This window comes from Ambystoma mexicanum, chromosome 1q (genome assembly GCF_040938575.1).
Source record: "Ambystoma mexicanum isolate Mex_15411 chromosome 1q, UKY_AmexF1_1, whole genome shotgun sequence".
NCBI classification, from domain to species: domain Eukaryota; kingdom Metazoa; phylum Chordata; class Amphibia; order Caudata; family Ambystomatidae; genus Ambystoma; species Ambystoma mexicanum.
Genome location: NC_090922.1, coordinates 523,274,856 through 523,291,591, shown reverse-complemented (window position 1 = coordinate 523,291,591; position 16,736 = coordinate 523,274,856). Strand labels below are relative to the sequence as shown.

Sequence of the window (16,736 nt, the reverse complement as noted above, 5' to 3'; positions counted from 1 at the left end):
AGGGGAAAGCGAGTAGGGTGTCTGCACCTTCTTTACATGCTTTACCCAGAGCGGAAACCTTTGCGGGGGTGGGGCGCCGTACAAGACACTTAGCGAACACTGACATTCTGCTGCACCTCTTCGTCCCGTCCCGTCCACCTTTCAGAAGGTGATGGCTGCAGTAGAGCAGGCCTGTGGGCGTGGCCAGGACGCTCATTGGTCTACGGGCTCCGGAGGGGGGGTGGTCCAGCAAGGATTTTAGCGAGGCTTATGCAGATTTAGCAGAAGCCCTGGTATCCTCGCTGGCGTTCTCGTGCCCGTTCAACCAGGGAGGGAAGCGCTACCCCTTCCCGCCTGGAAGAACCAAGAGAAGCGGGGACCCCCTCATAGGATTCCCCACAACTGCCCCATCTGTCTCTCCTCCCCACATCACACTCACCTGCGGGTTCTACCATTTAACCCCCCACTCTCCCCGCCACACACTTTCGGTACCTCTCCCCGCCAGAGGCTTGCTCGGGAATCTCCTCCTGCGGGAGGGAAGGGCTCTTCTCTCTTCCGGGGAGAAGGTCCCGCTGCCAGCGATCGCGGGGGAACTGTTGAGTCGTCGAGATGGGGGTAGGTACCGGGGAGCCGCCGCTTCCCTGCGCGCCCTTCTCGCGGCGCCGCTGCGGTCTCGCCTCGTTTGCGCGCTACAGAGGTTACGAGTGCCACGTTTCCATTCAGAAGGAATGTCTGTATGGTGGCTCTGGGTTGGTGGTTGAGAGGTGCGGCTATAGTGTGTGTGGGGGGTGGGGGAGGGGGGTGGGCAGGATGACCTGGTAAACCCGGAGGCGTCAACGGGGACGGAGTAAAGGGGCAAGGGAAGGGGTGCTGCAGGGGGCGTCAACGGGGACGGAGTAAAGGGGCAAGGGAAGGGGTGCTGCAGTGCTGGAAGGCATAGATGGGGATTTTCATGCATGGCCAAAGCTCCAGCTGGGGCCACCTCAGCGCTTCAACTTGGAGCAGTCGTGTATCATACAACTCGGTGGGTCAGTGCACCTGATGCAGCGGTCTTCAGCTCACACTTTTGATTCGCAGCGTTGACAAGTCAACACCCCCATGCTTGTGAGGTCAACGGGGTGAGTCGTGCGAGGCCCAGGCATGGACGGGTTGGTGAGTGGGTGACAACTGTTGCATTTCGAAGTATATTGTGTTACATGCAACACTGCTTTAGTTCCCCTCTGGGGCGGCCTCTTGCTGGGGGGGGGGGGGGGGGGTCAGCCACACAAGAAATGTCGCTCTGCTTGTGCTGGGGAGGAGGTTGGAGAGCGGGCACCCAGGGCTCCAGAAAGACCCCCTCCCTTTCGTGGCTGTAAGGAATCTGGCGAACCCCGAAAGTTTAAAGAACGGGAACCCGGAGAAATTCGGGGTCCGCTGTATCTTCTCGTGCATTGGCAAAGTCGGGGGGCTCAGGGGCGCAGAGCAGGTGCAGATGAGGTCATCAGGGGGAGCCGTGTGATCATTGCGTCCGCAGGGTGACAGATTCCGGAGCGGCTTAATTTTATAAGTGGAAAAGAGGTGGGGACGGGGCGGAGTTAGAGAGGCCGTACCACCAAGGAGGGGCAGCAAGGTCTAAAATGGGGGCGGGGGGGAGCGAGCACGGTCTTAGGGGACGGAAGGTAGACACGGGGCGGGGAGTGACCAGTTGTCAGTCTGATGAGAGCGGATGGGCAGGAACACAGGGCTTAGCACATATATGCAGGGGTGCTACGAAACCTCAATTTCAGCGGCGCAGGGGAGGGGGTAATCCTTCAAATGACGGGAGAGGCTCTAACTTCAGAGACTGTGGGGGGCAAACTTATTTGTGTGAGGGCATCTAACTTCTTCATGCATTCTGATACTATTTATTTATTTTGGAATTCATATTAGCGCGCCAAGCCCGAGGGTATCGGGGCGCTGGTCACAGGAAGAAGGGAGCAGACAGGGGGGGGGGGGGGGAGGAGGAGTCTTAGTTGAAGAGGTGCATTTTTAGCTTCTTCCTGAAGCTGGCGTTGGATGGTTCTTCCCAGAGTAGCCAGGGAGCTCCTTCCAGAGTGCAGGCCATGGGCTGGCATGCTGCCCCCCCTTTTGTGGTTGAATCTGGGGGTGATGAGGCAGTGTTTGTAGGCAGTGCATTGCAGCCTTATTATAGTGTGTCTTAACATTTTTGTTACCAGGTAGCAGGGGGCTTTGTTGGAGAGGCAGTGGTGTGTTATGGACAGGATCTTGAAGTTGATCCTATCCCTAACCGGGAGCCAGTGGGCGGATCTCCTAGCTTCGGATATGTGGTCAGGCCTCCTGATGTCGGGAGATGCTCTCAGTGCATTGTTTTGGATAGGTTGAAGCCTGCATAGGTTTTTGGCAGAGGTGCCGCAGAGCAGAGAAATGCATCAGTCAAGTTTGGAGCAAATAAGAGCACAAGCCACATCGAGCTGGTTTTTTGAGGACAGAAAAGGTTTGCTGGCTGTGATGAGCTTAGTGGCATAGCCTGATGTTGAGGCGATGTGGTTGGTATGATGAGTCATGTTGAGGGTGGAATCCAGATATGTTTACAGCAGTGGCAGCATGTATGATGTGGCCATCGATTGTAAAGGATTTGTAGTCCTGATGGAGCTTTGATAGTCTTGCTGGGGGGCCCACGAGAAGGAGCTCAGTCCGCTCATCATTGAGACAAAGGCAGTGTGTGGCCATCCAGGTTTGGATTCTTTCGCAGGAGAGGTTGACCTTGAGTGAGTCTTGTGTGTGATTGCCTGAGAGAGGGATGAGGATCTGGGTGTCATCCGCATAGTTGGTATAAGAAATCCCCTAGCAAGGGTGGTCTAAGAGAGGCTTGGTGTATATTTTATATAGCTTCGGGGGGGACGCAGGAGCCTTGAGGGACGGCACAGGCTATGGGGGTTGGGTGCGCCGTGGCTTCTTCAGCAAATACTCTAGGGGTCCTGTCAGCGAGGAAGGAGGTGACCCACTTGGCAGCGTCCAGTGAGAAGTGTGCTGAGGATGTGATGTGGTGGCAGTGCATGTTGTGGTTGACTAAGTCAAACGTGACAGAGAGGTCGAGGAGCACGAGTAGGGAGATGTTGCCTTGGTCATTGGCAGCATCACACTGATGTTTTAGGTCTAGTAGTGCAGTTTCAGTAGCATGGTTTGGCCGGAACCAAGACTGGCGGGAGCCTAGGATGTGGTGAGATTCAAGGAAGTCCCAGATTTGCAGATAGGATACCCACTCGATGATCTTGAGCAGGAAGAGAACTGTGGTGATAGGACAGTAGTTGGTGGGAATGGAGGGGTCAAGGGAGGGTATCTTGAGGCGGGTGTAATCAGGATTTGTGAGGGCCAGGGGACAGTGCAGGAGGCAAACGAAGAGTTCATGATGGCTGCGATAAGTGGGATAAGGGGTACGGTGCAGTGCTTAGTGATGGGGCTGGGCAGGAGTCTCCTTTGCACCGGGAGGGTTTGAGGCCTTTGATGATGTTTCTGAGGGTGTGGTCGCTGATGGGTTGGAACTCGAAGGGGGGAAGTCCCTGGGTTTTGTAGGCAGTGTGGCGAGGGGGGTTGTGGTGTTGGCTTGTTTAGCTGCAATCTTTTATTGTAGGAGTATGATTTTGTTAGTGAGGGTGTCTTGGACTGCATTGCACCCCAGAGGATGGCAAGGAGTTCACGCAAACTGGGTGTTGCTTTGGAGATTCTTTCATTGTATGTGGATGCCTTAGCTTTGTGAATGGATTGTCTGTAAAGGCGGGAAGTGTTTGTGAAGAGAGTTGTAGTGCACTTCAATGTTACAAGCAGTTAACTCTCTCCTTTAAGTCTGAAAGCATCCACTTAAGGACTGTTGTGAAAATGAATGGAATAAATGGTCTCCTGTCCCCCCACTGTTCCAATCACTCCCCTGACATGCAAGTACTAACACCACACCACAATTCCAATTGCCTAAAAAATTCTGCATGCACGTTGATGCTTTCCGTTAGTAATTGCAGGGCATTTGTTAATAGCGAAGCCCAGGCGCTGTTTAACATCTGTGGCCTGTTCTGTCCGGCCATGGCTCTGTAGGTCAGCCAGGGCGAGTCAACATAACCCAACATTTCGAGTGGGTGGGGGGTCTGAAGCCCGGTCAGCTCAATGGTGTTGCGCAGCTGCATAGATGTATCTGTGTATTTTGGCTAAATTGCGCCGTTTTATGTGCCACATCACACCTTGAAATGCGTGCATCATGCCGTTTCCGCACTCTGGGTAGGTGGCCCGATTGTCAAGAAGCTCAATTGCAAGCAAGTCCCTTGCACCAGCAACACATGTGATATTACACGTGCTACTAGTGCGCCCACTTCTAATGTCAGATTGTTACATTGTGTGTGGACCCATGGCGCAATAACACCGTTCATTTGATACTTTAATAGCATCATAACTTTGAAACACAATGTTGACTGATTGTTTTCTTTGTAGGAGTATTTCGTATCATTCATTGGGTGCAGATAATTTTTTGATACTTAAACTCTCAAATTCCAGTCTTTATCTAATGGTTTACAAATGTGTTCACGAGAATCTACTTTTGAAGTTTCTAAAATATTGCCATGTCAGGTGAGACCCAACTTTTGGGACATCACTTGTTAATGCTCCAAAAAACCCTTGGGATTTGAGGCCCCCCAGGAGTGCACTAAAGGGTTACCTGTTGGCAGCAGCGGGTTTTGTTTGCATGTCTTTTTCCTAGTCTCGGGTGGCCTTGAGACTTCACCCTTCTGCACCTGAAACAGCTCCTTAAATCAGCCAAATTATCAAATTCTTCTGCTCTTCTTTATAATTAAATCCTAAACCCTATGTTTACACTGCTGCGCCCCCTATAACTCCCTCCTTCTTGTTATATTTTATACACCATGAAAGGAGGCCATTGTTACATTTTGCGTGGACCCATGGCGCAATAACACCGTTCATTGATGGTCAAATGCATTGTGCCGGAGAGTCAAGCGTATTCACATTTGCACAGTTCTGTCTGCCTATATGATTCTCTTTGCATCGTTCTATCGATCGAGTTAAATAGATTGGGCCTCATTATGACCCCAGCGGTGGCCGTGCCGTTAAAAACAGCACAGCTGCCGCCGGAGTACTTTTTTTCCGGCACCCGGAAATGGGGAATTACTAGGGCATTACAGCTCCGGTGGTCCCGGTAATTCCACATTGCCGGGTGCCGGGAAAAACAACTCCCCATTCCCATCCGAGTCCCATTGGACTCAATGGGAATGGGGAGGACGGATGCAACGGCACTGTGTGCAACAGTGCCGGTGCATCCCCGTCAAGGACTGGCGAGCGGGTGCCATTCTGCCTGCCAGGTCGGAAAGGCACCCATTCTCAGAACTCAGAGTATGCCGGTCCAGTAACAACAGTGGCGATACGGACCGGCATACTCGTAATGAGGCCCATTGACTCATATATTCTGTCCGGGCTTTGGTTCTAGGGGAAAGGCATCAGTGCGGGGCTCCAACAGGGCTGTGTGCTGTGCATAGAAGCGCAATGAAAGCATATTATTCAATGTTAAGTCTGAAATGCCCTTAGCCAGTTCGATACCATAAACCATGGTCTTTCTGAAAGGCGGGGGTTCGAGACTGCTACTGGCACTGTGACCCTGCTTCGGAGGAATGTAAATTACTATTGATAACATTCTTAAAATAAGTTCTCAAACAGGGACTCTAACAATAGACTGTGTTTGCAACATGTGCATTGATTGCTGCGCAATGGGATGCGCAATATTCAAGATATCGACCATATGAATATCCCGGACACGCAGCACTATTTAGCTCTATGTATGTATTACATGTGCCTGGCCTGGGGGAAAGCCAATATCGCCTCGCCTTGCAGTGCCTGATGCTCGGTGATCCATGTGTACCGGTATGGTGGAGAGGCAATCCTAATGATTGGACCAGAGCTGTTCCTTTTAAACACCCTCCAGTCTGTACGCCCCCGTGTTTATGGCTGGGAAGGAATTGGGGGTGGGGACTTCCTTGCCGAAGCTTCCAATGTCAACGTGAAGACTGTGAGGCGGGGGAAGGGGCCCAGGAAAGACCCCGTATTTCCATTTTCCACGAGGCCTTCATGGTGATGATTTCGGGCTGGCATGGCGGAGTCAGCGGAGCGGTGGGGGAGCAGCAGGGGGGGTAGAGGGGGGGGGGCAAGGCAAACTAGTGAATAGTTGGGGTAGGATTATCCGCTGAGTCTGAAGGTGACATTGCAAATCTCTCTGGCAGAACAGATTCTGGCTTCAGACTATGAATATATGAACACATGTCATATGTATATTTCATTGTAAGCTACACGCAGGGGGGATGACATACCTAGCTAAGTTATATCACAGCTCGACGTGTGCTTGGCCAGTAAGAGCCGACATAGAGGCCTATCTCAGTCCAAGATTGGTGTAAGTATGACTTTGGCATGTCACAGCCGTTTATATATTCACACACATAGATGCATGAAATGTACAGTTGTAGCAAGATCCAAAACATGGACAGTGCAAGGAGGTAGCCAGAGACAGGAGTCAGGATCTGATCAAGGGGGTCCCGCGTTCTCTTGGGGGGGGGGGGGGATATGGATGATAAGGCCCCCAAATGGTGCCGGTCACTGCATTCGGCGGGGTTAATTAGGGTGCAGTAGCAGCACTTATAAGAAGCTGCTACAAACATTGGTACACACACATGTACACACATTGACGCAATGACGATAAACAATCAATGGGAAACTGACACAATCGAAGGACGTGGTAAGCAAACAGATCCAAATAAGACAGCTGGTCAGATGCAGGCACACCCAATTAAACACACATGTCCCCAAGACACTCTTCATAACAGCCGACTCCCCCTGGCATGACCTCCAGACAGCGTCAGATTCTGAGGCATCATCCCGTGTGTGGCGGCAGTGGCTGGGCGCGCTGCACCTAGGATGGCCGCGTGTATGACTGCTGAAGCGCCTTCATTCTGCCTCCTTCCGTGTGGTGGTCACTTCCCCCAACAAAAGCGGGGTTGCATGCAGTGTTACCCACTGAATAATACAATGGAGTGGGTGCTATGAGACGTCAAAACAGGGGATGACCTTTTCGTTATCGCCCGCTTGCTGCACCCCGGTAATTTAATAGCACCAATGTCATGGCACCAATAGTTACAAAATAACGTTGCACTTGTGAGAGCGCCAAGAAATCACACAGGTGGCAACGGTGCGCGGTATAAGAACACGATGCCTCTGGGCAGTAAGCGCGCTATACAAATGCACGCAAATAAAATGAATAGCATCTTCAGCGACAAAGTGAACCACAACACGAAGTTAAAACATAGTCTGTTCCTAATAGATCATATGTCAATCACAGATCGCTCCACATAAATATGTCAAGGTTTCTAAAACCAATGAAGCTTTGATTGGCAGATCTTATACGACACCAAAAAGCTATAGTGTCCATGTGACTCAAATTAAAAGCAGATCTACTTTTAGTATTTACAGAGATGGGCATTTTCTATACAGAGGAAAGAGGTGTTCTGTTGCGCAAGGGTCGCAGGTAATACTGCCAGCCCTGTAATGAGGCCCCTAGGATTCACTAATGGAGACAGCTGCGTTCCCAGCACACAGTCCCCAAGCATTCCGGAAGACCGGGGGAACCTCGCCGCAGGGGTTTTCTGCTGGGCTCGGCGTGCACGGGCACTGCTCTTGCCCTGCAGGACTCTCTCGCTGCAGCGTGGATGCTCAGCGAACGGGAGGCCGATGTGCCCTTCTCCCACGTGGCCGCATCCAGCCTCTGCGTGCTTCCTTTCTTCTAGCCCTCCTGCTTAATATGCATTTGGAATTCAAGAGAACAGTGCATGCAAGGGAAGGAGAGGGGGGATTTCGATGTCTCTTAGTTTGTTTCAGCCTCTGTCTGCCTCTGTGCTTCTGTGTATTTTGCTTGAATTGACTTATGTGTCATTGCCTGCTCATTTAGGTCTGCCTGTATATCTGTCTATGCGTCTGTCTGTATGTCTAACTATTGACTTTTTTTGGGTGATTGTTCATTTTTGTGTGTTTGTGTTTTTATCCATGTCTGAACATTTGTGTAATTCTTTTGAGGAATTTGACAATCCACACGGTGGGTGTGCGCTCGCCTTGGCTTTTTTGAAATCTTAAATTAAATGGAATGTTTGTAGATCAACCCCCAGAAAATGAGTGGACCTAATATGCACACATTTTGCAATGCTCACTGCATGACATACGCATAGACGTACTCTGGGTGGACACAGCCTACAGACAGAGTCCTCCCTGTCATATTTATTTAGTAGGGATCTGACAGGAGGAGTAAACGATACATTTCCAAAAGGGGGTGGGGCACACCTTCCCCCTGCCATGGCCAGCCTAATTAACTAAGAAAGGCTCCATGGATCCATCCTGAACTTTTGTAGGGCCCTGTAGCTAGTGGCAGCAATGTGCATACTAATCAGAAAGTAATCCAAACTGGCCCACATGGGGCCTGGCCACATGGGCTAACAAAGGAGACAGGAAACCCCAACAACCTTTCGCATGCAACTGTCAACCTCATGCCAGCTCCAGCCCTCCGTATCGATTAACATTGAAATATAATGTGTGGGGCTGCGTGTTTACAGTAGTCATCCCTGCAGGGGGACCCCATTCAGAACGTACGAGTATGTGCTTTGACGGAGCAAGAAAGTCTGGTTTCGCTGCAGCTTCAAGGGAGACCTGCTGCTTTAAACAGGAACCACAGAGTGTTCCATTAACCAGTGAGACCTTTTGATCCACAAAAGACAGGCAGATGGGTGGGACTTTGTATTACATGTTTTCACCCTTTTACCTTTTCTTTTGCAAAGCAATCTGGTTATGACCTCAAGTATACAGGAGACTGTTGGTGGGGAGCCAGGATTGGTTCATTAAGGTATGCTTGGCCTACACCAATCCATGTGGTCCATTTGGCTTTAAAAGAGGGCTGAGCCGACTTTTGGCAGATCATCTGAAGACTTTGCAAGGAGTAGCAAGAATAACTCATCATTGTACCCTGGCTGAAGGTACAGTCTGCCTTACATCTTCCACCAGTGAAGGTAGGCCAGGACCTCCAAAGAGGGAAGCAAGATCCCTCCCCTAAACACCTTCCAGGCAACAGAGGGAGAATCTGAATCCAGAGGACCCCCCAGCGGCTCCAGAACCAGTACCCAGCCAGCACACAGCATGCCCTGCAAGACTCTGCAGCATGCTTCCTAGGTAGGAAGTGTCAGAAGGTCTCTGAACCTGAAAACCCTGGACACTGAAGCTGCCTGCAACACACTCCTCAGCTTTGGACTGTATGCCTTAAAGGATGACACAACCCCACTGAAGTAGCTGGGAGAAATGCCTCGACAAGTGTGATGAATCAACTTCCGGGACACCAGTGGTCGAGGGATGAATATTGGTTTCTAAACCATCAATCAGCCCCACACCTCTAGTACACCAGAAGGGATCTGAACAGATTGGAACACAAGTAAATTGTAAAACTCCTTGTCCAATTTTTGGTAACGTGGGTGGAACAGCAGGCTTATCTCCGCACAGTTGTGGATCGTTGGTTAGTTGCAACACAGAGAAAATACATTTTTTACCCCATGATAAAAGGGACTGTCCATGCAAGGTTGTATACAAGTATCTACTTTATTATTATTACAACAGACAGTTCTAGCACGCTAAGAAATACAGCACACCTTGTAAAGGAACACAGAGGACAGACAGTTTCACAAAGGAAAGGGATGCACTCTGGATACTGACAGGAGGGTAGTCGGTAATGCAATCAGTCTTAACTATTCAAGGTTATTTGGTTTCAACAACAAGGGAGCAAGGGGTCATAAATGTCACTAGGAGTCTTCGGAGAAGGACCAGGGGGACAGAACCTCAATGTACCTGGTGCTTGAGATGATCTTGATGCTCGACAGCGTGAAGTCGGTTTCAGAATGCTTTGCAGCTCCTGCGACAGAGTTCAATGTGAGAGACAGCAGCAGGTATCAGGAGGCAGGCAGTTCAGCAAGCGAGGCTGGATGGATGGCTGCAGGCTTGCCTACATGGCTGCTCAGGGTCAAGAATCATTGTCTCTGTGCTGGTTGGCGGATCTGTAACGCTGGTTGAGGTGTCTCGGACGGTTTGAGTGACTGCACCGTGACAACAGTTAGTGGTGCTGCTGGTCGCGGTTCAAGGGCTCGCCTGCCTCAAAAATGTCCTTAAAAGATGGACGCTGGTTGATGCTTGTTGTGGCACTTCTCCTGGCTTCTTCGCAGTGCTCCTGTCATCCTTTAAGGTGGACAGGCCAAAGCTGAGTAGAGTGTTTGCAGGCAACCGTCTTGTCCTTTGTTTAGAGACTCTCTGGCACTTCCCAGCTAGGAAGCTTGGTGGCAGAACCTAGCAGAGCACACTGTGTGATGGTTGGGTAGCGGTTCTGGAGCTGCTGTATAGGTCCTTTTGAGACCGGTATCTCCCTCTGTTCCCTGGGAGATGTTTACGGGAGGGATCTTGCTTCCCTCTTGGAAATCCTGGCCTTCCTCCACTGGCAGAAGATGTAAGGCAGACTGTACATTCAGCTAGGGTCCAAATTAGTCCTTCTTACTCCTTTCAAAGTCGTCAGATGATCTGCTAAGTGAGGGTCTCAGCCCTCTTTTAAAGCCAAATGGGCCCCACTGATTGGTGCAGGCTAAGCATACCTTAAGGAAACAAACCTGGGTACCCACCAACAATCTTCTGTTATGCGTGAGGTCATAACCAGAGTGCTTTGCACAGGAAAGGTAAGGGGTGACAACATGTTCTACTAAGTCCCACCCATCTACCTGTCTGTTGTGGATCAAAGTGTCTCTCTGGTTAATTGAGCTCTCTGTGACTCTTGATCAAAGTGCAGGTCTCCCTTGAAGTTTGTGGCAAAAACAGACTTCCTGTCTCTCTTAAATCCCATACTTCCTGCCTCTGAAAGGGGTCCTTTCTACAGGGGTAGCTTACTGTAAACAGTAGTCCCAGACATGCCATTCACTACCCTTCATACAGAGGGATGGGAGCTAGCTTCAAGTTGACACATTGCATACCAAAGTGGTGTTAGGTCCTGCACTCTTTTGACAGTTCTGCGATCAAGCCTACCGCACGCCTGTTTCAATTAACTCTCATCAGTATGCACTGCCACCAGCAGACTTAGAAAATAGAGAGGACAGATCAATGGAGCCTTTGTTATTTTAATTAGGCTCGCCATGGCTGGAGGAAGGTGTCTCTTTCCCCCTTCTTGAGATGCTTTGATGTATTTGTGGCTGTCACATTCTAGCTGAACTTGACAGGGAGGAATGCGCCTGTAGGCTGTCTCTCCCGGAGAACACTTGACTATGGGCCTCATTACAAGTTAGCCAGTCCGGGTTTAATGGTGCTGGTAAAACCGTACTGCACCGTTAACTATGAGTTCTGTGGCCGTGTGGTGTTACACCCGCCAGGTCTGACCTTGCGGGCGTAACGCACCTGGCCACAGATGGATGTGGAAACACCGGCACCATTACCGCATCGTGCTGGTGTTTCCGCGGCCCCCATTTCCTGTGGAGTCCTATGGGACTCCGTGGGAATGGTGAGTAACGGAATGCCGACGCCAGAATTACCGGACCACCGGGGCAGTAATGCCCCAGTAATTGGGGCAAGTCTGGCGCCAGTAAATCCCCACAAGTCCAGCGGCAGCCTGCCAGTTTTACCAGCACGGCTACTGCCGGACTCGTAATGAGGGCCTATGTGTTTGTTGTGCGGTGAGCAGAGGACAATGTGTGTGGATTAGCCCCACACATTTTCTGAGGTCGATCTCCCATCATTCCTTTTCAATACCAAACTTCAAAAAAGCCTAGGCGAGCGCACACTCCTCATGTGGATGGTCAAATTCCTCACATGGCCCCCAGCCTCAACTGAGGGTCTGGTTCATCATCAAGGCAAAAGTATCAGCTGTGGCCATCTTCATTTCCATACTGGGAGCCTGGCTTGTGCTGGATGTCCATATCTAATCCCTGTAGGGATATGGCTTAACTCAAAAGCTTAGGGTTCTCCCCTTGCATGGCCAATAACCATCGCAGAGGCTGGTGGTCTTACTTCATGGTAAAGTGAGACCCAAAGATGTAGGGTTTCAGCTTCTTCATGGGACACAAGACCGCTTACGCCTCTTTTTCTATAACAGACCAGTTCCTTTCCCTTTTTGTCAACCGCCTGCTAATGTAGGCGACCGGTTGCTCTACCCCTTCAGAGTTCAGCTGTGCTAACACTGCTCCAATCCCAAAATAACAGGTATCTGTCTGGGTAATGAACTCCTGACCATACTCTGGCACTTTCAGAACCGGGGCCTTGCGCAGTCCATCCTTTAAATTCTGAAAGGAGGTTTGACAGGCGGGGGTCCAAGTTACCTTCCCGTTACCCAGGTGTGGTTGAAGACAGCAATGACGTCTAAATAGGTCAACACTGAAGTTTTCCAGACCCAACAAAACCTGGATAACAAGGGTATTCTTCAATCTGAAGGGCAGCATAGTGAACTGATAATGTCCTTGCAGGGTTGAGAATGCTGACCTCTGCCTCGCTCCATCTGTCAAGCTGACCTGCCAATACCCTGCAGTGAGGTAAAAGGTATTCATGTACTTGACAGTGCTGAGCTTGTCAATGAGCTCATCTGCCCGAGGAATGGGGTGAGCATCTGTCTTTGTGACAGAATTGAGCCCCCTGTAGTCCACACAAAAGCAAACTTCAGTGTTCCCACCACTGGTCTTTTTAGGGACAAGTACCACTGGGTTAGCCCAGGGACTGGGGGATGGTTCTATCACTCATAGGGACAACATCTTGGAAACTTCCTCCTTGATGGTGTCCCTGACCTTATCAAACATCCAGTGAATCCTGCTCTTCACCGGCTTACTGTCTCCAGTGTCCACATCATGGATGCACCAATCTGCGCGATCGGGAGTCAGAGAAAAAAGACCAACAAACTGTCCCAGTAAACGTCAACAGTCTGTCAGTTGCTGTTCGAACAGGTCCGTTGCAAGGTTGACACCTTCAACTGACCCATCTGTGGCTTCAGTGTGTAAGAGGTCTGGAAGTGGATCAGTCTCATCCTCAGTCTCTCTGTCAGTCACTAATGCCATGACCAAGTTATACCAGCTATAATGGGGTTTTAGCCGGTTGACGTGAAAGACCCTGCACATCTGTTTAGGTCCTTTCACGTCAATGAGATAATTCACCTCACCGACCTTTTCTAGCACATAGGAAGGCCCAGTCCACGTGTCCTGAAGGGCACTGGGTTTGACAGCCTTCATAATCCACACCTGCTGGCCTGGAGAATAGACTGTCACTGTGGCCTTTTGGTCGTGCCAGTGCTTAATCAGCTCCTGACTGGCCTTCAGGTTCTTGGTTGACTGATCCATGTACTTTGCCATTCTAAACTGAAGGCTGAGTACATAGTCCACCACATCTCGTGTAGGGGGTGAGGGTTTGCTTTCCCATCCCTCTTTCACTAGACTGCGGACACCTTGTAAAGGGTGTCCAATCAGAAGCACAAAGGGGCTAAACTCTACTTTGTTCTGTGGCAACTCCCTGTAGGCAAAGAGAAGGCATGGCAGGAGAGTATCCCATTTTCTCCTTAGGTGATCTTCCAAGCCACCTATCATGCCTTTCAGGGTCTTGTTGAACCACTCAACAAGCCCATGTGTTTGTGGATGGAAGGATGTAGAGAACCTATAGGTGACTTCACATTCTTCCCAGATGGCCTTCATATACGCTGATATGAAGTTTGATCCCCTGTCAGAAAAGATTTCCTTGGGTAAGGCAACATGGGAGAATATCACAATCAGAGCCTTTGCAACCACAGGGGCTTTGATGCTACACAGAGGGACAGCCTCAGGGTATCATTTGGCGTGGTCTACCACCACCAAGATGTATCTGTACCCTGAGCTGATTTGAGGATCCAAAGAACCCACAATATCCATGCCTATTCTCTTGAAAGGCCGCCCAACCAGGGGTAGTGGATTTAAGGGGGCCTCTGTGGCACCACCTGACTTGCCAGAAGCTTGATAAGTCGGGCGCGACCAGCAAATTCCTTAACCTTTACGCCTAACTGCAGCCAGTAAAATTGCACAGACAAACCGGTCTGATATCTTAGTCATTCCCAAGTGACCCGCTAAAGGAATTTAGAGAGCCAAATCCAAAAGGAACTTTCTGTGGAATTGGGGAATCACCAACCTTCTGGTGCCCTCACCCGCAGAGTATTTTGGCTCACTGTACATGTGTCCATCCTCCCATCACACTTTGAACAGGCCAGGGACCTCACCCATAGCCCGCTCCTCCGCCTGCTTATACAGACCCGCCAGAGTGGAACACTCTTTCTGGGGTGTGAAGAAGTCAGTCTGACCTGGGCCCCCAGCTGATGCAAACCCATCCAGCTTGGGCAGGCCCTTCAGATCTGCGCCCACCTGGTCCTCCACCTCAGGTTCCTGCACTGCGCTAGGCAACTCTGAAGTCACTGAGTCCTCTGCTACCAAAGTAGGGTCCTCAGTCGCTACTAGTCCCTCTCCCACAGGAGTAGGTGACTCAGTAGCCTGGGGAACTGGACTAAGGGCTACCGGCCATGCTGTCCTTCCAACAGGCCCTCTGGAAGTACTCCAGGCCCTAAGGCTCTCAGAGTGTTCAATCTGGCACTATCTTTTGCCCTTGATCGGGTAGTTGCTGCAACTATTTTGGGATCAGGAATATCATTACCCAACAGACATGGGACAGGGATGGAGTCTTTCATTGCTACACAGCGCTGGGTCATTTCACCTAGCCTTCTGAACTCTACTATCGCCAAGGGGCACTTACTCTTTCCATCAAACCCACTGACGCACAAATCAGGCCCATCAATATACTGGCCTGGCTGTACCCAGTGCCGGGTGACAGTAGTGAAGCTAGCCGCTGTGTCTCGGACCCCAGGAGCTTTGTGTCCATTGATATACACATGTTCTAGATAGAGTTGAGTATTATTGGGAACTGGGATCTCTTCTGGAGACCCGGTACCATTCCCACTCAGTGTAACCAATCCATATTCGGCCACTGCCTAGCCTAGTGGGAAGTCTTCCTCTAAGAGGACAACATTCACTATTGCTTGCTTGGGTAAGCCCTTGCAAGCAGGATCCCCTTTCCTGTTGCCCAGCTTCTTACACACGAAACAACCTTTGGGTGGTGAGAACGCGGTTTTCCCAGTGTTAGGGGTGCTTTCGCTCTTCTTTCCGGTTTGCACAGCTGTACTAGAGTTTTGTGATTTCCCTTCGTTCTGTTGGGGATCTGACTTTGAATAGGATTGGATTGTACCTTTGTCCTTCCCATCCTTGTTTACTTTTTTGTCCACTGATTTCTCTTCCAGTTTGGTTGTGCTCACCTCACTTTTTTTCTGGACTTGAGTACTCACAAACCTGTCGGTAGCCTTTGCAAGCTCCCTAGGGTCTGTGATAGTCTTGCCCACAAGATGCTGGTGTAGGTCAAGCTCACAATTCTTCAATACATGCTCACACACAATCAAATTGTACATCCCTTTAAATGTGTCAACTTTGTTACCAGCCACCCACCCGCTCCGATATTTCAACGACATGTGTGTGAATGCTTCAATGTCTGTGCACTTTTCTTGCCAAGCTCTCTCAAGCTCTTGAGATACTGTTCTGGGGTTTTACAGAAATTCCTGAGGAGGGCGGCCTTCATGCTCCCATAAAGGGGCCTTTCCTCAGGAGTTAACTGAAGAATTGCATCAGTCGCTGGTGTCGGTAAGCGACTCATATCATAAGGGATGCCCCCCACAGTACCTCATCCACCTCTTGTAGATGGAAAGCCAGCTCAAGCGCTTCAAACCAGTCAAAATATCCTTCCCTACTTCATAAGCCTGCATTAAGTCTTTGGGGATGTGCCTTCTGGGATTATCCCAGGCACTCTGGTTGGAGCCACTAATGCTGCTTTCGTTAGAGGTGGATCTGTTGGCATCCTCCTGCTCTTCAAGCACCAGCTTGCACAGCTTTGTGGTGACCCTATCCCGCTGTTTCTGTTCCTCTAGTGCTAGTCACCTCTCCTCGAGCAGGAGCTTTCTTGCCACTACCTCATTAACAACCGGAACAATTAATGGGCCAATTAGAGACTATGCTGAGGCCTGGGACCTGCAGGATTCAGCATTAGCCCATGTTCTCACTGAAACTCTCGAATGTTGAGAAACCACACTTGCCCCTTAGGGGATGATTGGCAAGAAATACTGCTCATTCTGTCATCCTTGTAATTTTCCCCCTCCGGAAGGTCTTGTCTGTTCCCTGGGGTCTTCTCCCCAATTGCCGTTGCTTCTACCCAAGCTTGGAGGCTCGTCAGCAACTCAGGTTTATTAACCTTAGTGCTGTGGGGAAGTCCCCTCTCTTGACATAAAATGTGCAGGACATCCTTGGTCATTGCTTTTACACTCTCCACGTCAAGATCTATGACTATTACTGATACCTAGCAGTGACTAAAAGTTGCCTGCAACAGTACTTTTATTGTTGGGTGACTAAGCTGTGCGCAAGGCTCCAACTGATCCGACTGCTTGCCACCAATGTGACGAATCAACTTCTGGGGCACCAGTGGTCCAGGGATGAATAAACCATCAATCAGCCCCACACTTCTAGTACACCAGAAGGGATCTAAACAGATTGGAACACATGTAAATTATAAACCTCCTTGTCCAAATTTTGGTAACGTGGACAGGACGGCAGGCTTATCTCTGAAAGTTTGTGGATCGTTGGCTA

The 16,736-nt window shown here is 50.2% G+C and overlaps 1 protein-coding gene across 4 annotated transcripts in view; it reads left to right on the top strand.

Annotated features, from left to right (window-relative positions):
* Positions 1 to 257: 257 nt before the first annotated feature.
* Positions 258 to 16,736, top strand: part of ATP1A3 (ATPase Na+/K+ transporting subunit alpha 3) — a 330,819-nt gene continuing 314,340 nt past the window's right edge. For 3 of the 4 annotated variants that reach the window (XM_069640928.1, XM_069640929.1, XM_069640927.1), the window contains exon 1: positions 258 to 594. In XM_069640928.1, the coding sequence (XP_069497029.1) occupies positions 589 to 594 (6 nt within the window). In that variant the 5' untranslated portion in view covers positions 258 to 588. Of the gene's footprint in view, positions 595 to 938; positions 1,098 to 16,736 lie in introns of those variants that run through there. The other variant, XM_069640931.1, reaches the window with a different exon arrangement.